We start from the raw sequence: 25,718 nt of genomic DNA, 5'->3' as shown, positions 1-25,718 counted from the left end.
GTTTGTATGCTTGCTGATATTTGTTGATCTGATAAAAACGTTGCATTTAAATTACCCACAACTTAAAAATCAGAACTCCATCTTTGAGCGCTCCTCGTCTGTCGGGCTAGCTAGATGCTGAAGTATCGTGACCACAGCTTCTGGACATCCGCACTAATTCCAGTGTTGACAAGACCAAAAGATAAACCACTGGCCCACTTTTAACTTGTAATAAATGATGCATAAATGACATCGTTTTGTCTCTCTCGTCTCTGTGTGTGCAATAGCCCCATGGTGGCAGATACATCATTTGGATCGACTCTCATGTGCTACTGTTTAGACTCTAATGGTTCTAATGTTTGAAGCAGTGCACTGACAGGAAGCACAACTCCCCTCTTAAATCAAAATGTAAGGAGTCCATGTACAAAGCTGTCAGAGAAATAAATACTCAGCTAAAGTACAGATACCAGAAAACTGTACTTAAGTACAATTAAGAAGTACTTCAGTACTTCACACCTCTCAATGACTTTTTAAGCAGTTCATACAGTATCACAGTCAATCGTGTTGACTAATGTATGGAGATCTGCCACTATCAGAGCAGTGATAATGTAACTGTAGGATCAAACCCTCGGTCCTATGAAATGCAGTTATCACATCAACCTTTTTTACTTAATAAAGTCTGAGTGGTCAAAGCTGTCATTGTGAGTATCATCAGCATGCAGTATCAAAAAGCTGCTGTCAGGGTTTAGCAAAGAGCTGAGGTGCCAGCTTTGTGGCTGTAAGCTCTCAGTTAAATTAGCATGATGATGCATTTACAAAAGCTGAAGAGGGTGAAAGAAATCTTTGGTGACCTAACAGTGCGCTGGTTCATGTACAAATATGTAGTCAGTTTACTCCAAGGGCAGCTTGTGAGTGTCAAACATTAGAGTGCGAAGGAGTAACTGTGCTAACAAAAGGAATACAGTGTAAGCAGAGGTTTTACACTCTGTACTGTTGCAGTTAAGGAAAATGAAAACAAGTCACTTCACTATAAAACTGGACTCGCCTGTTAGAAGTGTTTGGTAACTATGTGAGGTCTTTGGCACTGAAACTCAGGAGCACCGTTACAAACTGTTCCACCTTAAACATCAGAAATCTGTGTGTAACAGCTGACCTGTCTGTGTGTGTGTGTCTTTGTGTGCGTCTGTGTTGATAAAAGAACATGTTAATGATGTATCTCTGTACAGCTCTTAAACTTTTCATTAAAGTTGAGCACGACTTGGTTTCAATGAAACAATAAAAATGTCCCAAACTTACACAAATCACATTTTTATGATTGATTTAAATATTCTCCGAAGGGAAACTCCTAAAAGTAAATAAAGTGCCTTGAGGCCAGCCAACACAATAACTGCATCCACACCTTTCAGTTCCAAACAACTACTGGCCCTCTTTATGAAAGCCTGACAGAAGCTTTTTAACGTAAAAAGTGTGTTTTGCTGTGGTGCCGAGCGTTAGTAAATCTGGCCCTTGGACGTAGCTATTTTTTGCAGTTGACCTCATTACATATTTATTTGTAGGAACTTCTCTTTCAGTGCCATGGGGGGACCATAACAGAAGATGCATGCAGGCAATCAAGATAGTTTTTAAAGTGAGCCAGTGGATTAGTAGTGGATGTTTAACACAGTGAGAAATGAGTCCATAATGCACACGAGCAGCCCCACAGCTCAGCACCACACGTGCAGTCTCTGAGATCTGTGATATACATCATTCAGCCTGGTGTCAAAATGTCTTATACACTGTTATAGTCAGACATTCATTTCATACTGACTTTATTAGATACCTCAGCAGGTCAAACACACAGTAGGTCTGTACCTTTGATTTGTCAGACTTTCACTGGATGACCTCCATAACACAAACCAAAAGGAATATCCATCCCCAGCAGGTATCCACTACACTATGGTGTCCCACTCCAGATGATCTAATAACAATGCAATTGATAAATGCAGTATAAGAGCAGCTTTTACATATGTGTCTCAAGGTCAATTCACATCAGTTAGAGGGAATTAAAGGGTAGGGCTGTGCGATATGACCAAAATCTCATATCCCGATATAAGACATCTATCGTCCGATAACGATATAAATCACACAAATGTAACATTTTCTGTAAACTCTGTGAATCTCCACTTGTGTGAAGTGTTTCCAGCTGCGCGTCATGTAGCTGGAGTCGAGTGTTTTAACCGATGCATGAAACGATACATTTTTAGACACAAGTTGTAACGGCCGCCGTTTTCTTTGTGAGTATTTATTACACGGCGTGCTGCGGGGAGAAGCCTGTTCTAACGTTTGAGTCTAAGGTTTATTTTTTAGCACCTGGCGGCTCTTTTTGCTTCTCATCTGTAAATAATCTGCTCTTTCACGTGATTCAGTTTATTTTGAAAAGTCTCAACAGGATCTTGAGCTTTATTGTGAAAGGTTTATGTGGAACATAAACAAGCGAACACGCGATGCTGTTACCATCGTTGTTGCTAACGACAACGCATAAAAACAGGCGCTTCTGTAGTTTAATAAATGAATATAGCCACTACAGTGACATCAGAACCATGAACAAATATTGCTGTAAACAGTTTATTTTGCGACACCACGAAACAAACGATAGCGTAAAATGAAACGACAGACGTTTTTATATCGTCATCAGATATACATCGTTATATCGAACAGCCCTACTAAAGGGGAATAATCACGTTTAGAATACAAGAATAAGATTTTCTGTTAGGAACTGTTTGGGAACGTGCCCGGATCATGTGTGTGAGCTCTGCATCTGACAGCTTAGGTGGAGCACAGGGCTCATGAAGAAGGTTGCTGCAAACTATCCATACATTTTCCTCCACTTATGGAAGTCAGGAACGTGGTAATTTGAGATTAAATATCACTGATATCATTTATCTACACTTGATAAATGTAAAATGTCTCAATTAGATACTAAATTATAAAGTATATAGATTGACGAACAAAGGCTTAATCTGGGGTTTTATTATTCTGAAGTGCATCCACCCCCCATGTACAGTGTTGGTGTTTATGGCTGTAGTGTGTACAGTATAAATATTCTCACCGTGGGGAATTGAATCCACTGTCAACAGTGACCGAGCTGGAGTCCATACTGTCCAGCCGAGCAGAATGAGCTGACTGCTGGTTCTGACTGGGCTCCGGAAGGTTCTCTTTGACACCTGGGAAGGCAAGCGTTCTTTCAAACCTCCTCTGCAGATCCCTCTCTTTCTCTCTTTCCAGCAGCCATTGCATGGTTCCTGCTCCACCTCCTCCCATGACAGCAATGCTTCCTCCAGGCTTCTCATCCTCTCCTTGACTTTTCGCGCCTCCGTCTTCAAGTTCATCATCATCTGAAACATTGTAGTAGTCAAAGTTTGCATCTGCAGCACTGGATGTGGGTTCAGTCCCTTGTGATGGAGCAGATGATGTTGCCAACAGAGGCTTAGGAGCATCGAAGGCTTCTTGGGAATCAAGAGCATCGCAGGATGATGACAGATTTGAGGAGGCAAGGGCTGTGGGTTTTCTCAGAGAGCTGTAACCTGGCAAAGGCAGGCTAGGTGGAGGTTTGAAGAGCGTATCTTTACTAAAGATCTCCTTTCGTTTCTCCTGATTAGAAGAGGTGCTGTGGGCAGGTCGTCCATTAGAAAGAGGGAGGTCAGGGATAGAGAGGGGTATTGGTGGCAAGCTGCTGCCCTTAGGTCCCACCTTTGTTAAGTCCTCCCTATTTTCTGGTGGATGGGATGTCTGTCTATCAGTCTGCCTGTCAATACTACCTGGTTTTAATCCATCATGGCTGTTTTTGCCCAGAGTTCCCAGAGGAGCTGTTGATGTGAGAATAGCCTCAGAGGATCCAGGGCATTGGAAGTAATCATCGGGAGAGGCAGAGTTAGGCAGTGGTTTTGGTGAATATGCTGGGAGACTATCCCTGCTCTTACTCTTCTCCAAGTTCCTGCTCCCATCCAATCTCAGGGAATCCCCAGGCACCTTAGTGGAAGTGGGTGTGGCACGAGAGTAGTGAGAAGAGCTCTGATTAGCTCGCAGGGTGCCATCATCAGTATAGTAACGGCTCCGGTCATCATAATAATCGGGTGGTCCAATCAGTCCAGCTCCAAGCGGACCTTTAGAGTTGTCCATTGATCGGGAACGTTCCTTGGCCTTGTTGCTGCGTTCATTTCTGGATTTCCTCTCCTGGGTGTGGGAGTGCGAGCGGTGGACCTTAGAATGGTGGGCTGATTTGCCGTGACTTGGCTCAGGGAAAGGCATTTCTGTGCGTCGCTTGGCAAGCTCTCCGGACACATCCCACTCTGGAGTAACGGGCAGGTGTGAGGAGTCAAGAATGTTAGGGTTGCTGTGTGCCAGGTGGAGTCGGGCCCTTTGCCGCTCCATGGCCACTGCCTGTTCCCTTGGTGACCGAGCCAGTGAGCATGAGTAACCTCTATAGTCCCTTTCGGCCAACTCTAAATGGGAACTGTCACTTGGCTCACAGCGAGTAGTCCTTGTCTTACTATGCGAGCGGCTAAGTTTGGTCTGGGACTGCTTTCTGTGTCTACCCCCACTTCTTCTACTTCTGGAGCTGTGATTGGCCGACGATGCTTTGCTCCTCTGAGCACGCTCTTCTTCAAGACGCTTCATGACTGCTGTGTGTCGAGCAAGATTCTCCACTGTGAGGTCAGGATTGATTCTACGGATGATCTCCATCTCTACGTGGCGTGGCAGCTGGCTGGGTACGTCCTCATCCCGTAGCGGCCATTCCTCGGGGGGGAACTGTGCAGAGAAGGTTGCAAGCTGCTTGGCCTTATCTTTCTTAAAACTCAAGCGAAACAACTTCAAACCAAACTTTCGACTTCCTGTAGCACTAGCTCCGGCTTGTTTCTCTATGTCTGCAGTTCCTGCTACCCCTCCTCCTGCTGCGCCCCCACCTCGGTGCTTGTTTAGTGTATCCGTCTTGAATGGGAACCCGAGTGAACTGCGGCTCTTTTCAGTGTTCGCTCCTGCTTGCTGAGGGGGTGTTTGTGGGGAGTGAGGTACCGAGTACGCCTCCCGGTGGTCTTTGGGGGATCGCCGCTGCAGGGTGGTGTGGTGGCTAGGGGGGTCGTCTCCACGATAACTGTTGTTGTAAAAAGAATCCCCACCTCCCCCGCTGTGATTCTGGTTGGACTTTGGGTGTGTTCGCTCTCGCACACCCCCGGAGGTGGAAGGGGTTATGGTGCCAGAGAGAGGGGAGGTGCACTGTGTCTGCTGATGCTGCTGCTGCTGGTTCTGATGTTGGTGTCGGTCAGCAGAACGCTCTTCCAAGTGATACCACTTGGAGCTAGTTCGGATTAGGCTTGGAGTAATGAAATAGGTTTGAGGAGTTACGATAAAATATCCATCAGGTGTCGGGTAGATCTTCCGCTCACGGACCAGCATGTTCAGAGTATGGCGCAAAACCTCCTCCGTTGGTGTAGGTACACCTGACCAAAGACAGAGACATGAAGCAGTAAGTCCACTGGCTCTTTACAAAGACCTCATTTAAACCCGCCCCCTAACATAATTAACTAAAAAACAAACATACAATCCAGGATTTTTATTAATCATACTATGTTTAAAAGCAAAAATTCCCTTGCCACAGAAATGTTATTGTTTGGCCCACACGTGTACACTAAAAGCTCTAAAGATTAGTTCCAGAGTGAAGATTTGAAATAACTTCAACATCAGTGAGGACAGAAAAGGTTTCATTTTGCAATATCAATATCAATATGTACCTTTACCCCCTTTTTCAACATCAGCCAGTATTTCTGACTAAAGTAATATTTCTACCTGCTAACCCAGAACAGGTTAGTGGTATAACAGATAACCTGTACCCTGGAGAGGAAATGGCATCTCACTAATTTAGATCTTCATTTAGCCCAGAAAAATGTTTATTGTAAATTGTAAAGCTAGGACATCTTACTATTCATTACTGATTAAAGAAAATAATAACAGCCGCAGGTTTCTTTTCAGTGAGGGAGCCAGTCTGACAAAGAGGAAGAATTCTGTTGTGCCAGGCACTCCTTTAACCTTAAACAGCAATGACTTCATGAATTTCTTTACAAATTTTAACCATTTGAGGAAAAAATTATACATCTCACAGACGTATCATTATATACAGCGGCATCCAGTACTATTGATCTTTACAGAGACTCTATAGTTAATTTCAGTAATCACTTCCTAAAAAAACCCATCAACATGAAGTCTCAGAAAACTGCTCAAAGAAGACCTACTATTAATAAATGCTTCAATCTTAAATATGATCAAAATGGCACCACATGCCTTTAAGGTGGGAATTCATATCCATATCGCGATATAATCTGAAGCATGTGCAGTAACGATATATATTGCAATATATTCTTTTCTTCTGTATAACGTATTTCGCTACCTTATCGTGGTGGAGGGGTTTGTGTGTCCCAGGGATCCCAGGGGCTATGTTGTCTGGGGACTTTTGCCCCCTGGTAGGGTCTCCCATGGCAAATTGGCCCTGGGTGAGGGACCAGACAAAGAGCGATTCATAAGACCCTTATGAAAAGGACACCGAGGGAACAGTTTACCCTGCCCGGGATAGGGTTACCGGGGCCCCGCCCTGGAGCCAGGCCCGGGGAGGGTGCCCGAGGGCGAGCGTCTGGTGGCCGGGCCTTAGTCCATGGGGTCCGGCCGGGCACAGCCCGAAGAGGAGACATGGGCCCATCCTCCCGCAGGCCCACCACCCGCAGGAGGCGCCATAGGGGTCGGGTGCATTGTGTGCCGGGTGGCGGCCAGGCTTAGGCTGCTGCCCCCGCGACCCGGCCCCGGACAAAGCGGATGAAGATGGATGGATGGATGGATTCTTTTCTTCTGTATAACGTATTTCCCACACTATAAGGCACACTTAAAATCCTTTAATTTTCTCAAAAATCGAGATTGTGCCTTATGTATGAATTCTGGTTGTGCTTACTGACCTCGAACTGATTTTGGCTGCAGAAATCTGTTAAAAAATGTTTTAGTACAACTTTGGTTGTGTGGAGCAGGGAAATTATTTTACTGCTATTGTTAAATAATTGTCATCAGTACCATTGCATTAAGAATATAATCTGCAGCATGGATATTGCATTCAGAGGTATAAACAGTGTCTCTTTCAGAAAGACTGAGTTGCAGGCTGACAGGAAGTTGTATGCAGAAGTGAAAGCAGATAGTTATTTTGAGGAGCAGGCCAGACGAGGCCATTTGAATTACTAGGTTATTCAAAATGATCATTGCTTTAACAATGTAACAGATAGCTTTAAGAAGGCCTTAAGCAGTTATGACTATTTTATACACAATGCATATCTGTGCTTATTAAAGAGTTGGAGCTCGGTCAATTAATTGGGGGTCGGAAGCTTTGTTCGGCGCGATGTTCGGACAATCTATTGTGCAAGTGACTTGGAGCCATAGAAGGAATTGCAATACATGCTTACAAAACACTTATATATCAGATCATTTCATATTAAGGTTTAAGTAGAGGTTCTTGGTTAAAACATTTATTTAGTAGAAGACATACACATAGTCTCAGTGAGCCTCTGGTTTGGTAAAAGGTCAGAAGTGCAACAGGTGAATTGAGAAAGAGCATTTGAGGACGAGACACAGACAGTAGGTGAAGAGGTGACACAAAGAGCATGTGAGGTCGTGACACACACACATGAGTTAGATTTATTTAGAGGAGAGATTAGTCATGTCTCGACAAGAAAGAGGAACAATTCACTTTAAGATAAGAACGGAAAGTACCAGCCATGAAAATAGAAGATGATCTTCTGGGTTGAAAGTCTGATCTATGTATAAAATGTATCTGTGACGCATGAAGGGGCGTCAGTAAATCAAACCCTGATGCTATAAAATATCTGTTCATGCTTTGATTAAGTCGAGGACTACTGGCTGTCTGCGTACAGAGTGTCTTCCCACACGTGTGTTCATTAAAATCATTGTTTGACCAAGACCTTCTGGACCATGGGTGGTTTGTACTCTCCTTCCTCAATTTTGAACCTTAACATTTGGAGCTAACAGTCAGCTCTATTTTTTTTTCATTTCTGTTTTAAGCAGGCCTGCAACAGCGCTGACAAATTCTCGGGGAGAGCAAATATAAGGGGGGCTTTCCAGATTACAATTGGCTGAGGAGAGCTACAATCCATAGATTGTCAGAGCATTACGGCTGCCGTAGTGAGGAGCTTCACGGAGTATCTGGGTCCAAAACTCCGTCAACTTCAGGTCCCAAAGTCAAACAAACGCTGAGAGTTAAAAACGGTCTAAATTCTTTCATCTTTAATAAAATCATCAGCGTTGCTGCTTTACCAGGTGAAACTATGAAGTTTAACATCCAGGCATACATGAAAACAGAATTTATTAAATTTAACGGAGTTAGAAGTTACCAGGAAGTTAGCTCGCTAGTTTCCACCTAAAGATGACATACCATGTTCTGACAGAGATTTCTGAGAAAATTCAAACGTACAGCTCTGCTATCACTTCCAACATAAATGAAGACAGAAAACTAAACAGCATGACGTTTGTAGGGTTACTGAAGTTGGGCTAGCTGGTATATAATGTTGTGCTACGTGATTGCTAGCGACACAGCTATGTTAGCATAACATTAGCACAGTGAAGCTGGAGGATGAACGCCAACTTTTTTCCACTCGATAAAAGTTAACGTGAGGGATTCTGGTGGTCAGGGACAAATGCAGTCGCATAGCAGGATGCTATACAGGAGCCAAACTTCAGTCAGGAGAACAACTGAGATTATTCATCCACAATACGAGGTTAGTCATTCATATACTGCAACAACATGGGAACAGAGTAGCTGTGAGAGAATTCAACATTAATGAATCAATGTTACGGAAGTGGAGGAAGCGCAGTTTTTGGCTTTCCCCATATTTCAAAAGTGCTTCATCTTTGCTATGACTGTCGCCCGCCATAATTTGTAGATGATAATGGTTGTAGCCGCTGCGATCAGTGTTGCCAACTCCTCAGTAAGGAAAATCGCTATTGGTTGTCGTAAAAGTCGCTAGAAGTCGCTAAATGACATCATCGCCTAATTTGCATAATTGGTCATGCTAATCTAATTGTAACCTGTGTTGTTAGAGAGAGAAATAACATCGTGGAAGAGACATAAAGTGAGTAAAAAATGTCCTAAATGCATTTAGAGTTTATTTAGAACTACAAATTAAATTTATTTTAGCAATTATTGTTTTTTTTAATGTCACAATTCCAACCCTGCTCCTTTACTCGGGCTTGGACCGGCAAAAGTGACCCGAAATAGGCGCTCTGGTGGAGTTACTTTGTGTGTGTGTTTATAAGTAGTTTTAAACCTTGTGTTCCATAAAACAGCATAAGAGTAAAAGAAGAACAGACTGCGTTACAGCACCCGCTGCTTGTTGAGAGTAAAAGCGATACGTGCTTTCACGTCTTTTTTAGAGACTTTTTTTAGAAAAAAAGTTGCTAAGGGGTCTGAAAACTCGCTAAATATAGCGACAAAGTCGCTAAGTTGGCAACACTGGCTGCGATGCTTTCGACCAAAACAGGGGCAGCTTGATGACATCATCAACATGCGCTATCGCGATATAGTCAAAATCTCTATCGTTGGCCAAATTTATATCGTTTCTATCGTATATCATTTATATCGCCCACCCCTAGTGGGAATAATTAAACAGCTTGATCCAGCTGTCTGAACTAATTATACGCCAATCTATAAAGTTCCTTTTAACCCAAATGTTCTTGAAAGAGTAGTTGTAAAACAGCTAACTGATCTTCTGTAGAGGAAATGTTTAGTTTAAGGGTTTAAGTTGGGTTTCAGAACTTATCACAGTACAGAATCAGCAGCAAAGATTACAAATCATCTTATGGCCTCTGACAGTGGAAGCAAAGTCACTGCCTTTCTCTAAAACCACCGATGGTTTTAGAGAAAGGCAGTGAAGTAGGCGTCCCTGTCAGCCCTTAGGAATCGAATGCAGTCTTCTACAGATCTACACTCAAGGTTTGCAGGATGATATGCTAACGGCTCTCTACCCTGACAAAACCGCACACAGCCAATCTGGTGTCACATGGCTGCTATGAGTAAACACCATGAGTATTACTTTACCCATTGTAAATAACCAACATCATCATCAGTTTAAGTTTATGGACTGGTAAACAGCACAGGAAAATCTGTTTATTCTTTTTGGGTTACAAAAATGTACCCTGGAGTGAAAAGTGATTCTATTTCAATCCTCATGGGATTTTCTCTGCAGTTTTTTTTATTGATTTTTCTTCTTTGTTCTACTTTGTTGCTTACTGTTACTTTTTCTTTCCGTAACTAACCCCTCAATCTCCATGTTTCTCTTTTCTTTTTTAGCATCTCCTTCACTCACTCCTCTACCAGTCTGGAGTTATTACTGTCAGTTACATCATAGCAGCTTTTCACTGCATCCAGACTGATGCAATACAAGATAGACTGCATGCACAGAAACAGTGAGTGTTTGTTCAGCCACCTCAATCGTGCTAAGACGATGACCAGGTAGCGAGAGTAATAAGACACAGTGAATCGCTTGAAAAATTTCTTTGTTGAATTAGGAGGGGTTTAGTATGTTATGGTTCAAAGAATAATGTTTCATAATACATGGTACACAATATGATGAACATTGCTGAAGCAGTGTGGGATCGTCTTGACAGAGAGAACAAAAGGCAGCCAACATTCAAAGAAGAACTTCAATAAGCCCAGAAAACTATTCTTGGAGACTACTTAAAGAAATTACAAGAAAGCTCAGCTAACAGAGTTCAGGTGAGGTTGAAGAATAAAGGTGGTCATACCAAATATCAATTTTCAAGCTAATTAGAATTGTTTCACTGCCTTATACACTACCGGTCAAAAGTTTTAGAAAACCCCAATTTTTCCAGTTTTTATTGAAAATTATGCAATTTAGTTCAAGTTCAGTTCAAGTTCAAATTTTATTCGCCACATGCAGTGGCAGGTTACCCAGCAGTGGAATGAACCCGCCCCCCGACCTTACACACACAACACAGACATCACATGGGGATACAAGTCAGAGAACGGTTGCATTACAGAAAAAAACAGTGAAATGTACACTACAATGGGAAAGTACAAGAGGAAAAAAAAGAGACCTCTACTCATGCTGGGCTACAGGAGGACAGCATGAGAACAGGAAACAAAAAACTCCTCTGCACAGAAAGCACATAAATGTCCACAGCACAACATTATGAAGCACGTGACCAGCAACAGAGGTGGGTAGGGGATGAGGCAACACAGCAGCCATCCTGCCACTGCACCGACTCTCCAGCGCGGGCCCAGACCCGCCTTGTGTTCCCAGGATGCAACAAGCATCGAAGGCATTGGAAGGGGAGGGGGGATGAGTGAGTGCTTATCAGTGTAAGTGTATATGTGTGTGCGTGTCCATAGTTCAGACAGTGTCCTTTGCCCTGCCAGGCTAAGCAAACAGACTGTGCCGGACCTCCATGTTTCCAAGCTCACCATCTTGTTCTTTGTTCCTGAGGTGGTTCTGGCACAGCTTGGACTGTTTGGGGTCTTTATCCTGCTGTAGGATGAAGCCCTGACCAACTAGGTCCATACCAGAGGATCCTGCATGGTGCTGCAGAATGCTGTGGTAGCTGTTCTGGTTCAGGGAGCCTTTGATGGTGAAGGAAACTGGACTCACTGACACCTTGACTTTCTTTGCAGGTTCTCTGTAGGACAGACCTACATTTATAAGTGTTATGATGGTCTGTCTCTCCTCCACTGTTAATTGTCTGTTTCTTGCCATTTCTGTAGCAACACTCTACTTTCTGCAGTACGATACTGTTCAACTGATGCTCACGAAGGTATGGTACCACAGTGTGTTCAACACTGCTTTATGCAGACAGAGGGGGCTGGAAGTAATCTAGAAAAGTTGGAACACCTGTAGGAATTAGTAGCACCATCTTTCAAGGCTTAATCAACCTCCATTGCTGCAGAGCAGATTTTAAATTGTTAAGGGGTGTCTGTCATGATCCTGGGTCCTTTTGACCCAGCGTTTTGTGTTTTCTCTTCGCGATTTTGGTTCTGTTCTCTAATTGGTGTTTACCCTGTTCCCCCCCGTGTGTTCCTGTTTTATTGTGAAGGTCTGCGTCTTATGTGAGTGTTTTCAGTTTGCCTCCCTGGTCTCGTCATGTTAATCACTCCCAGCTGTGTCTCCCACCTGTGTGTAATCTCCCTGTGTTCTCTGAGTGTATTTAAGTTGTATTTTCTGTCTTGGTAATCGCTGGTTCGTCTGTGTTGTTTCCCCTCGGTCTCCCCGTATGTATTTCTCCGGACCTCCCTGCATCCTCATTCTGGTTTGTCTTATTAGTTTACCCAGTTTAGGTTTCCGGTTTCATGTTTTGTCGCCACCGCTGTTTGTACTCACACCCCTGTAAATAAACACTCATCTGCACCAGAGCTGCCGCATTTTGGGTCCTATTTCATATTCCACACGGCTTGCCCCGGCAAACCGTGACAGTGTCGAACTCCAGGCCTCAAGGGCCGGTGTCCTGCAGGTTTTATATCCCACCCTTGGGTAACCTTACCTTTGTTTTAAAACTCTCACAGTTCCCTTTGTATTATTTCAAGCTGTTCATTGGACTTGAACGACTTGAACTGCAATAAATAACTGGAAAAACTGGGCTGTTCTCAAACTTTTGAAAAGTAGCGTATATTGTATTTCCATTAATGTGTGCACATTCAGTCATTTGAGAGTGTCGCAGAATAGAGCTGCTACTCTTGAACATCAAAAGCAGTGAGTTGAGGTGGTTCTGACATCTGACAAGATCCTCCTGGGCGGTTCCAGGCATGTCCTACAGGGAGGAGGCCCTGTGGACCTCTCTGCTGCCCCAGTCACCCAGCCCGGATAAGTGGGAAGAAATACCTGGGTGATGTGTTTCAAAGAATCTTTCAATGAATGAGAATGAGATCTATTCAACTCATTTCAATTCTGTTTAATTTATATAAAGCAAAATCATTAAATAACAGTCACCTCAAGGTGCTTTATATTATAAGGCAAAAACCCAACCATAACCATAATCCAGATGTATAACTGACTGATTATAATCACTGTGGCACATGAGCATTTATTCAGCTTCATTCAATCATTCTGGCTGGTTTGGAGGTGATCAAATGCTCACTACACTCAATGACAACTTCCTGTTGTGTCCACAATTTCGACACTCTGATCTCAGACTGAGGCCGATGTCTAATTGTTCCTGATAAATTAAAGTGATCAGTGCGTTGTAGGAAGACGCAACCAAAAGGCATAAAAAGGTTTTTTATGCCTTTTGGTTGCGTCTTCCTAATTTATCAGGAACAATCAGACATCGGCCTCAGTCTGAACTCGGACTCTTCTTCAGACTGGGCCGACAGCACCCAAGCTGAGATTGTGAGACGCCCGTTATTGTCAGGAACAGCAATCACCTCCATCAGCAAACAGCAGAGAGCACCCTGAGGGCGTCCATATCGTTGCTGTGGACTTTAAATGAGGCATGTTTGAAATGTGTAGAAAATGTGACAGTAACAGTTGTTCCTAACTGAAAACCTTGGATGATGAGTGGAGTGCAGGCTCAGATCAGAACTTGAAACTCGGCCTTCAGGCTGAGGGACAGGTCTCTATACAGCAATGCAAGAGCCAAGAGGAGGGGCACCAAACAGGCCAAGGTGGGAGGCAGGAGGAGGATATAGGGCCTCCTCTACAACAATAACCCCCTCCAGGTGTAGAGAGGGATCCAAGCATTCATCAACTCCAAAGGCCGGAGCCCCCTGACCGCCAAAAGCAGCCTCAAATTCACAGTGGAGCTCAACACCTTCTTTGCTCGATTTGAGACCACCCCTCCCCAGCACCCTCTACCCCCGAATTCCCCACCACCAACCCTCTCCCTCAGGAACATGAGGTCAGGAGGAGACTGAGAGCGATGAACCCAAAGCATCCCAGGGATGGTGGTTAAAGCTTGCGTGGACTAACTGGCAGGGATCCTTACCAGGCTGTTTGATCTCTCCCTGACTCATGCCATGGTCCCCACCTGTCTGAAGGCCTCCACCATCATTCCCATCCCCCAAAACACTGGCATAGACATTGTCAATGACTACATACATTCATAGTCTTCACGCCTATAGTCATTTGAGTGGATAGTGTCTCAGCACATCACCTGCTCCTGGATCAAAAACTTCTTGACAAACCGGCCCCCACATCTACCTCGCACTGTCACTCAGCATCGGATCCCCACAGGGCTCTCAGCCCCCTAGTTTGGTCTCCTACTGCCAGGGTTTTTGGTACACAGGGGCCACAACTGAGAACAGGAAGGCTGCGCAGAGGATAATTAACACTGCCCAAAAAAATCATTGGCTGCCATCACTAGATCCTCCTGTCTCAGGAAAACCAGGGCCATCACAGGTGACCCACTGCACCCCACCCACCACCTGTTTGAGCCGCTGCCCTCTGGTCAATCAAGTCCCACACCTGAGACTCGCTAACATCTATTCTGTTTTAGCTATTAGCAAACTTACAGATGGAATAGCAAACTTCCTTTAATGTTTAAATCTGAAAGAGGACTGCAGCTATGACAAACCTGGCAACCTCAGCAACCTTTTATTCTAATAGTTAGCAACTTTTCCAGTAGGGGTGGGCGGTATAAACGGTATATGGTAGAAACGATTAAATTTGGCCAACGATAGAGATTCTGACTATACCGCTCTACTGCAATAGAGCATGTTGATGATGTCATCAAGCTGCCCCTGTTTTGGTCAAAAGCATGGCAGCGGCTACAACCATTATCATCTACAAATTATGGCGGGCGACAGTAATAGCAAAGAGATGAAGCACTTTTGAAATATGGGGAAAGCCAAAAACTGCGCTTCCTCCACTTCTGTAACATTGATTCATTAATGTTGAATTCTCTCACAGCTGCTCTGTTCCCATGTTGTTGCAGTATATTAATGACTAACCTCGTATTGTGGATGAATGATCTCAGTTGTTCTCCTGACTGAAGTTTGGCTCGTGTACAGCATCCTGCTATGCGATTACATTTGTCCCTGACCACCAGAATCCCTCACGTTAACTTTTATCGAGTGGAAAAAGGTTAGTGTTAATCCTCCAGCTTCACTGTGTTTATGTTATGCTAACATAGCTGTGTCGCTAACAATCACATAGCACATCATTTTATACCAGCTAGCCCAACTTCAGTAACCCTGCAAACGTCATGCTGTTTAGTTTTCTGTCTTCATTTATGTTGGAAGTGGCAGCAGAGCTGTACATTTGAATTTTCTCAGAAATCTCTCAGTCAGAACATGCTACATCATGTTTAGGTGGAAGCTAGCGAGCTAACTTCCTGCTAACTTCTAACTCCGTTAAATTTAATAAATTCTGTCTTCATGGATGCCTGGATGTTAAACTTAATAGTTACACCTGGTAAAGCAGCAACGCTGATCATTTTATTAAAGATGAAAGAATTTAGACAGTTTTTAACTCTCAGTGATGCTGCAGTGTACGTTTGACTTTGGGACCTGACGTAAACGGAGTTTAGGACCCAGATTACTCAGTGAGGCTCTTGACTACAGTAGCCGTGACGCTCCGACAATCCATCAAGCGGTGCGACTTCGTAGCAACCAAAGTCGCACTAAAACATTTTTTGACAGATTTTTGAGCGCCGTGTAGCACATAAAATCGGTTTAAGAAAATTAAAGGATTGTAAGTGTGCCTTATAGTGGGGAAAATACGTTATACAGAAGAAAAGAATATATTGTGATATATATCGTTACTGCATGTGCTTCAAATTATACCGCTATATGGATTTTAGGCCATATCACCCAGCCCTATTTTCCAGCCTCTATAGTGTTTAAACACATATTTTTAATAGTTATCAGTCTGGTTTTCAAATTTTTTCTAGAACTGCCGACCAAAGCAAAAAAAAATGTCACGACACATTAACAATCTGTGTCCCATCTGCAAGGATCCTGTGTCCATCTGTGTGGCCTGGTCCAAAATGCTGGAAACCACTGCTTTAAACCAATCAAGAATAGCCAAGGAGACATCTTGTTGATACATTTGATTAACATCAATGATGAAAACTGGCTTGAGATGATGAGAAAAGTTATCCCATATCTGGAAATACTTTTGTTACAACAGTTGAAATGAGTAATAATAACAATGATAATAATTATATCACAAGAAAAAACTATTTGAACCAGAAAGCTCACGTGGTCACAAAATGTGACCCTGGTACCACTGCCACTTGGATGACCCATTTTAGTGGGTGCCCTAAAACCAATAAAGCAACAGAATTTATGAGACATTGATCGGCCACATTACCTCTATTGGGCTGTGCTATAAAGGGTTTATTCTGCTGTTAAACTTTTTCCTTACCCGCCCAATTTTCACAATCCAGATTATCTTGTATCTATCCTGAAATCATTCCATACTGTGATGGATGCAACATTGCTGAAGCCTTACTGATATGTACTGGTCTTGTCCCAGTCTCGGTCAGTTCTGGACAGAGGTTTTTCACTCCCTGTTTAAGATTCTCAATGTGAGCCTACCACCTAATCTCCTAATGGCTCTCTTTGGAGTGGATGAAGTGTCTCTGCTGGCCTTTAAGACAGGCGCTATTGTTCTGTTCCTTGTTTGCCAGGAGGGCAGTTCTAATGGAAGCTGCCCCTCCCACTCAGAAAACAGTGGTCATATGACCTCACGTCTTGTTTAAAACTGCAAAAAATAAGACATGCACTTCAACACTCTACCAGGAAATTTCAAAACATACCAGGTCCTTTCTTTAAAGCATTTCAAGATGTATCTGAATTTTTCAGCAGCATTTTGCCTGTTTGCAGCTCCCTCATGTCAGGTGTGGAGAAACAGTGTGCAGATTTAGTGTGCAGTCACAACACATTAAATGTTGCCAATTCAAACTGGTTATTAGGACTGTGAAAATGTGGGAATAACAAAGTCTGATGTCTTCATGCATGCTCAATCATCCGGATAAGGAAAGCCCAAAAAGTTGATTCTGTGCATCTGGACGTTTTCAATGGGAGAAATGTTTCGTCACTCATCCAAGTGACATTTCTTTAGTCTCTCTGGTGAGTGAAAAAGCTACGTCCAGATGAACAGCATCAACTTTCTGGAATAAAGCCTGATGGATTTATTGACTTGTTTATGCTCTGCCCAGCTCTGCTGGTGTTGTATTTCTGGTATTCCAAATGTGTGTTGTCAACAGGAAAAGTACTTTCTAGCAGACAAGATTCGCAGTACACACTCGTAACATGGTTGAGATGTTTTTTTCCTTTTCTTCTGTAGTTTTTACATTTTCATTTATCCAGTCTTATAAATGCTGATGCTGAGATTTCCCCAAATGTCTAATATCAACCAATTATACTGGCCAGCTGATAAATTGCTGGGGCTCTAATAAAAACATGTCACTATAGGAATATATATTGACTATATTATCTAATTTGATCTAAAATGTTTCAAACAAATTGCCTATAATAATAATGTTAAAGAGACTAGAAATAACGAATAAATAATAAAGCAACAGCAATTTTCTCACTGTAATTGTTGCATGTGCAACACAGCAGAAGGATGAGGATGTGTAGACCTCATGTGTTGGGTCTGTGTTACCACAGGCCCCGCTAGTTTAGAGACTTATTCCTCATGAAGAACACAAGACAAAACAGAACATCTTCAACCGCTCTTTAACTCGCTAACGAGGGAAGCCTTGGTCAGAACCAGGCGGTGGAGCTTAATGCTCATCACCTGTCTCTAGCCCAAAGCTAGAGACAGGTGATGAGCAGCTTCTAGCTTCTAGCTTCTGCTTCTCTAGCAGCTTCCTCGCAGCTATTTATTGACATAATAGTTACAATACACATCACAGCACAAGCACCTCCCACCGCAAACCCCCCCCCAATGGTTCTAAGACAAGGCACTATGTGTGTGTGTCCTCCTGCTCACCAAAAGGGTCATAAAAGCAGGAAGCTTACAACACAAGAAACAGATCTTTCAGATAGGATGTATCTACAATCAGTGTTGGGGAGTAACGGAATACACGTACCGCCGTTACGTATTTAAAATACAAAATATGAGTAACTGTATTCCGTTACAGTTACCGTTTAAAAGGGTGGTATTCAGAATACAGTTACTTTGTTGAAATAAATGGATTACACTGCGGTACTTTCCTGTTTCATTTTGTCGCGGGTCAGGACTGTTTGGGTTTTGTTTGACAGCTACGTTCTGTTGTTCCAGGCGGCAGCTTGCAGTTGCCATGGTTACAGGGTGACGCTCTCGCTCTGCGTGTTTCCTGGGTGAGAGAGCGCCTTTTTGTTGTTGTGCTAAGCTAACAGGCAGAATGCTACAAGCATAGCTCTAAAGAATGTAGCATCATGGGCAGTGTAGTCCGTGCTGCAGGGAGAATGGACTACCATACACGTTATGTGTCTGTGAGCGAGGGAGGGAGAGAAAGGGGAGTGGAAAGGTACGAGTTGTCATCGAGGAGAAACGGGAGCTGGAAGCATGTAAATATAATAATAACCACTGCAGCCAAGAAGAGTGCCTGACGAGCCCAGTTGTAAGTAAGCTATTAAGACTCGACTGTACACCGTGTTCCTGTTTTCCTCCGAAAACAATAAGTTCCGTTGGAGCCTTTCAACGCCTCTCTCTGTCTCTCGCAAGAAAAGTTGACCCAGACAACAAAGTAAAGCTATTTTTCGGCTACGAGCCGACAGGGACCCCGCCGTATTAGTCAGAGGTCCCTTTACTACGGTTCGGAGTCGCGGACCTTCAGTAATAGTAATAAATCACACAGCAATAGTACATTCATGTAGTTGCAAAAAGCATGATAATATATTAAGTAATCCAAAGTATTCAGAATACGTTACTCTCATTGAGTAACGTAACGGAATACGTTACAGAATACATTTTAGGGCATGTAATCTGTATTCTGTAATGGAATACATTTTAAAAGTAACCTTCCCAACACTGTCTACAATAAAACCTCCCCAGCACAGAGTGGCTGGAGAGGTGGTCAGAGACAAAGGAACATCTTTGATCGTATAGTTTGAACTAAGACTTTACAAATTTAAGAAACACAATGACAACATTCAACAATTTGACTTAACATTATGTACAGAGTCACAGGGACTATGCTGGCTGATGCGATCATTAAACCAGACATGGGAATGTGTGCAAATTTCCCACAAATTCTCAAGTTAATAAGTCAATAAATCTCTTGCATGGTAACTTTTCTGAATTACAAATGCTTATCATATTAAAAGCCAAAGGTAACATAAAGAAATACATAAGTAACGCTCCAAATAACTAAAATTCCATAACATGCCTTATGAAAAAAACTGAGGAGACAGTTACAAGACAAATAAACACTTTATGCCTCATTTTTAAAGACATAATGTAGATAAATCCGACATTTTCGACTGCTTAAGCTGATTAAAGTAAGTGACTCTTGTTGCCACAACCCTGCTCATAAACAACACTTTCTGAGCTATACCAGGAGTGTAGAGACACAGCTGTGTCATACTTTACTACCACATCGAATCTCACTGTCCACCTCACTGAGACAATAGACAAATTTGGAGCGTATGATACAGTCAAGTCATTCTGTATGTGTGCACAAAGTGGTGACAGAAAAACACTGGAAAAAAGTGGAAGTGAGTATAACTGGGTTTCAGGTTACTGTTTTACACCTTAACTGGTTAGATTTTCTTACATGTTCCATTCAGGAAAAAAATGCAAATGGAAAATGCATATATTATCTTTTTATTTTGGATCTTTACATTATTTTATTTTGCCCACAGGAGCAAAATTATTTCACAAAAACTACCTGGGTCAAAATTATTAGCCCCCCTGATACTAACAGTATCAGTCATTTGTAGTAGTGTTCAACGAGTCTCACACACACATCTCCTGAGCAATCCCAGGTCACTTCTGTTTGGTGAATCTCTTGATCTTCAGTTCAACCAACAGATTTTCGTTGGGTTTCAACTCAGAGCTTTGTGTAGACCAGCAGATAACGTTTACTTTGGTTTTCTGAAGGTAGTTCTTCACCATGAGCAAAGTGTGTTTTGGGTCATTGTCATGTCGGAGGTCAAAGTGATATAAAACTTGGGCAGTCTTTTTCTTTCCAGCTCGGGTCCTCTACCAGAGGCCTGAGAGCTCCAGGGTCCGGTATCTTAGCTGTTCCCAGGACTGCGCTCTTCTGGAAAGAGATCTCGGATTTTGTTCTTGGGATCTGCTGGAGGAGCCTCAAGCTCCCAGGTCTCTGGTAGAGGACCTGAGCTTGAAGGATAAGGACCGCCCCACAGGGGCAAGGGGAGATATATCACTGACACATTTACATTTTTAAAAGGTTAACTGATAACAGAGAAGGTGATAAGAAAGACAGTAACTTGAACCTGTAACTGTGATTGAGTAGACAAGCGTTTACACACAGTGCTGACTGAGGCTGGTGTTACCTGGAAAACATGTCTGCAGGTGTTCAGTTAAGGCCTCCTGAGTGACAGGCTTATGGGCAGAGTTCATAGCAGAGATAGCCAATAACAAAACCTCTCCCAAAGGGATGAACTGTGATTGGCTGATGGGGGACATACTGATCGGTGACACATCACCTGTGAAAAGACAGAAAACGGTTAAGTGACAAGTTTCCTAAACTGCACAATACAAAACAAAACACATCTTAGAAATATATCAAATAAAAAGTCATGTGTCTGCCAGCTCTTCAGGCTTTCTGAAGTCCTGTGAAAATGTGTCTTTAGGCACTACATTACCATCCTGTCACCAAAACAGATCATTTATTCCAATGTTTTAGTTGAATCTGTGAAGTATCACCAAAGATAACACATTTTGAGAAGTATTTTTACACCATCAGGTGAATCCCAAGGAGCTATTAGCCAAAAACTTGAGGTGTCCTTAAAATGTGTGAGGTGTCTCTTTTAAACATTTGAGGAAGCTGGACAACCGGAGGCCAAAACAAAAAAGATTAAGCAGCAAGCATAAAATCTACCTACAGCAGAAGAGTACCTCAAAGTCATGTCATTAAGAAATAAGAAAAATCCAGCAAAAACCTGAAACAGAAACAGAGAGATTTATCTGCCCCTTCAGTTGATCCATTTGCTGTTGACCAAAACTTTGTCAGAAATGGTTTCAGCGGATCAGCAGCTACCAAGAAGCCATTCTTAAAGAAGGGAAACAAGGAGAAAGGCTGAGGGGTTCCAAAATATCCGATTGTTAAGTGATGACTATGAATCCTGCTTCCAAGTCCAAACTACTCTGTTTATTAAGGCTGTTGTGTTTTTAACATGTTTTAATGCTTTGTATCTTCTTCCATTTAAACTAAACAAGCCACTAAAAAAAGTCAGTGATCACTGTCGGCCTCTTTTTCTTTTATTACCACTGTTCATAGGCGGTATGTTTGTAGGTATGTTTTAAAGCTCAGTTTTTAAAACATTACAATGTAACTATGACATTTGCAGAATACTGAAAGGTAAGTAGGACCAGAGTCTAATCTGATTAATGGTCTTTCCATGGATTTGTCAGATAATTAGGACAACGTTTAACAGAACAGAATACATAAACTGTAGATACTAGGGGTGCAACGATACTCGTATCGATACTGAACCGTTCGATACAGTGCTTTCGGTTCGGTACCCATATGTATCGAACAATACAAAAATTTTTTAATTTATTTTATCAACTTTCCTTCTGACGATGCTGTCTGTGTTGAGCGCTCAGTGGATCTGCACTCGACAGTGCAGCCTAGGCGGAGTAGTCGAACGCAGATTCACTGAGCGCAGGGCAAGCTAGCCAGACAGAAGCTAAGCTCTCCTTGCAACATGGCAAACTGAACCTCCCCCACCCTCATTCAGATCTGGCCTTTGGAACTATTTTGGTCTTCATGTGACGTATGACCCTGAAGGTAAGCGAGTCATGGACTAAAGTAAAACAGTATGTCAGATGTGCCACGCAATGCTCAATTACATGGGTGGGAGCTAGTGCGTTAGCGCAGTTAGCTCGTTAACGTGTTGACGCCGTCCAGCCCCACGCACGGGGCGATCCGCGGTAGCTCTTTAACGGAGATTTGCCGTGTTGTGGCGTTAACGTCATTTCAGATTAACGCTGACAGCACTAGTGGGAACACAACGAATATGACTGCACATTTAAGCCGACATCATCCTCGCGCAAAGACAAGTGGAGGCAGACAAAAACAACAAGCATGCATGCTACAAACTTTACCCGAGTGATTTAGACAGCCGTTAGCACAGGATTCTCCTTATGGGGACCTGATATGTTTAATATGCTGCTGAGAATATAGCCCAGAAGAAGCGTATAGTAGAGCTTTTATTTTAAAATCTTTTCCAAAGATGAGGGATTTCTCCATCAGATAGATTTATTTTTTTTATTAATTTGTTGTTTCACCAACATTAAATTTAAAGACTGTACTTTTGAGTTAAAATATATATGGTAAATGGAAGGTTGCCGGTTCGAGCCCCGGTTTGGACAGTCTCGGTCGTTGTGTCCTTGGGCAAGACACTTCACCTGTTGCCTACTGGTGGTGGTCAGAGGTCCCGGGGGCGCCAGTGTCCGGCAGCCTCGCCTCTGTCAGTGCGCCCCAGGGTGGCTGTGGCTACAATGTAGCTGCCATCACCAGTGTGTGAATGGGTGGATGACTGGATGTGTAAAGTGCTTTGGGGTCCTTAGGGACTAGTAAAGCCATATACAAATACAGGCCATTTACCAAAATATATATTTATAATTTTAATAAATGACAAATTAATTTTTTAATACATTTTAATACATTTTTTTTGTATCAAAAAAATATCGAACCATGACACCAAAGTATCAAACCAAACCGAACAGAACCGTGAATTTTGCGTATCATTGCACCCCTAGTACTTAGATCTAACTACTCAAGGAACGTCTGGATGTGTGTTCCTGCTGAGAGTTTGAGCACTAGTAGTCTTTGTCCACAGCAGAATTCTCACAAAAAATTAAAAGGGATTTTTTTTAAAAAGATACCATAATCAACATTAGAATAACATACAGGGTATCCTTGTCCAAGGATATTTTGACATGTAGACGGGAGCAGCTAGGAATCGATTACCTGGCTCTGCCTCCTGAGCAGTTAACATTTAGCAGTTAGCTATTCAAGTTGTCTTACATAGTTCAAAAAATAATACACTAGGATAATTATTCACTCAGGTAGTGCAAATAAACAAATGAAAATAACTTTTAGGTTATTAAATCACTACAGAGGTACTGTAGTGATCTTCAAATCTACAATTTGAGTGACAACAAAATGCTTAATTCACAGGGTTTATCGATCAGGTCCAGGTCAGGACTCAGTGCAGAGAAGTCCATTTTTTTCCACACCAAACTCATATCCATGTCTATATGGCCCTTGCCATATAGACATTTCATGTTGGAACAGGAAAGGGATTTCCCCAAACTGTTTCCACAAAGTTGGGAGCATGAAATTATCCAAAATGTCTTGGTATGCCAAAGCATTAAGAGTTCTTTCACTAACTAAGAACTATAGAGACTGAGCTCAAGCTTTAAAAACAACTCCACATCATAACTGCCCTCCACCAAACGTAACATTTGACACAATGCAGTCAGACAAGTACTGGTAACTCCACACTTGTCCTGTGGTGACATGCTTTACACCACTGCATCCAATGCTTTGCACTGTGCATGGCGATGGAGCTGCTTGGCCATAGAAACCTATTCCATGGAGTCCTACGCACTGTTTGAAGGTGTGTAGCAATTTGACTCTGCAGAAAGTTGGCGACCTCTGCACACTATGCCCCACAACATCCACCGACTCCTCTCTGGGATTTTACGTGGCATACCACTTGGTGACCTGAGTTGGTGTCAGTTCCAACTGCTTTCACTTTGTTATAATACTACTAACTCTTGACTCTGGAATATTCAGTAATGAGGAAATGTCAAGATTGGAGATGTTTTTAATAATTAAATCTTGTTGAAACAGGAACTTTACTGACCTGACGCACATACACTCTTTCTTGTAGATATGAACACAAAGCAAAGAGAAAAAACAGCACAAAGAGACTTAACTGCCACATTGGTCTGCTTTAGAAACATGAACAGGTAGAAAGGGAGACTGCATCCATTTGTTACCTGTTTAGGGTCTAGCTGCTGGGCTGGGGTCAGTGCTCACCCTGCTTTAACATCACTCTGGTTTCTTGGCTAGCTTTGTGTCAGCATGCTGTGTGCACAGACGCTTGCAAACAGCTGAAGTTGTCTGTTTCTGTCCTGGATACCGTTCCCACTTTTCCTTTACACTGTTGTCCTTATGTGCAAAAAAATTTAAGTACTGTCCATATCTCTACAAGAACCACTTCTTCCCAGCCCTAACCACCAACCTTTCAATTAGAAGAAGCCTTGATCTACCTCCTGAACAGAGTCCACATGTTTTAAGAAGGTGCACCTCAATCATTTATTTTCAATCTTCTGCTTTTGGCAAATATTCTACCTTAAAAATGTGTCTTTTGTCTCTGGAGCAGCTAACATGATGGTAAATGTGTTTCTCTACTGCTGGCTGGTTAAAACACAAGATAGCACTGTGGAGCAGAGGTGTGGACTCGAGTCACATGACTTGGACTCGAGTCACATGACTTGGACTCGAGTCAGACTCGAGTCATTAATTTTATGACTTTAGACTTGACTTGAAAAAATGTTCTAAGACTTGTGACTTGACTTGGACTTTTACACCAATGACTTGGGACTTGAATTGGACTTGAACCGGTTTACTTGAAAAGACTTGATATTTTACCCCAAATATAAAATTTAACATGCATATTATATAGAGATTGAAAATGTGACGTCATTCACGGGTAGAACCGCAAAGGATTCTGGGAACTCGTGGCAAGCGGTACTAGCGCACGCAGGCTTTCAATTGAAATCAGTTACACAGCGATAAAAAGAAACACAAAAATGTCAAGAAGCCGTTGTATTATTAACTGCAATAGCCGGTCGCATGACAGCCACGGGAAGCCGACGAGTAAAGAGATCGGTTGTTATCGGATTACGTCGTTGAAGAGAAATTGTTCAGCCATGTTTCCGAAGTAACAAAGACGCGACTGGATTGCAGCCATTCAAAGACCAAATATAACGTCCCAGAACACTCCAGCTCACAGGTTAGTCTGCTCCAAGCATTTACACGAAGGTCAGTGTTTTTTAGTAGTTAATACGTCATTTTCATAACATAATTGGTGATATAGGTTACAAGCAAGTCTGGCGCTGAACAGAAATTGTCGCGCTATGCTCCTTTATTTATTGTGCATAAATAGTGAATTGTCCTGACACAATATTGCGTTTCGCTTCTGTTATTATGGTACATTGACAAAAACATATACTTTTATTCACAGGATAAAACAGTTTTTTGTATCACTAATTGCCCAGTACGATTACAGCATACAATATTGTTGTCACTGCTACATTTCTGTGATGGGTACCAGAAATTATTTCCACTACTAATTAATTACCGTTGAGCTCAAAGGTCCTATTAATAAACGGTTAAGGAATGTGTATTTATGAGGACGATTTGTGAGACTGGTAAACTTATGATACGTACGATGGTCTTTCGTTCTACACGGTGCATTTCAAGGTCCTGCACCCATCCGTCGGTAAACTGTACCTGGGCTTGTTGCAGTGACCTGAAGTTACTAAACTTCATGAGTGTATGCACTC

The 25,718-nt window shown here is 42.5% G+C and overlaps 1 protein-coding gene across 1 annotated transcript in view; it reads right to left on the bottom strand.

The window, feature by feature from the left end:
- The window catches only part of stox2b (storkhead box 2b), a 55,149-nt gene that overhangs the window by 4,457 nt on the left and 24,974 nt on the right, over window positions 1–25,718 (bottom strand). The window contains exons 2-3 of the mRNA XM_085365435.1: window positions 20,465–20,617; window positions 3,068–5,456 (exon numbers count right to left, since the gene is read on the bottom strand). Of these exons, the coding sequence (XP_085221561.1) occupies window positions 3,068–5,456; window positions 20,465–20,617 (2,542 nt within the window). The remainder of the gene's footprint in view (window positions 1–3,067; window positions 5,457–20,464; window positions 20,618–25,718) is intronic.

Source organism: Diplotaxodon limnothrissa, linkage group LG2 (genome assembly GCF_057381915.1).
Source record: "Diplotaxodon limnothrissa isolate DT_005_m linkage group LG2, D_limnothrissa_male_GT1.1, whole genome shotgun sequence".
NCBI classification, from domain to species: Eukaryota; Metazoa; Chordata; class Actinopteri; order Cichliformes; family Cichlidae; genus Diplotaxodon; species Diplotaxodon limnothrissa.
Note: the sequence above shows the minus strand (reverse complement) of the source record. Positions and strands in the feature narration are given on the sequence as shown.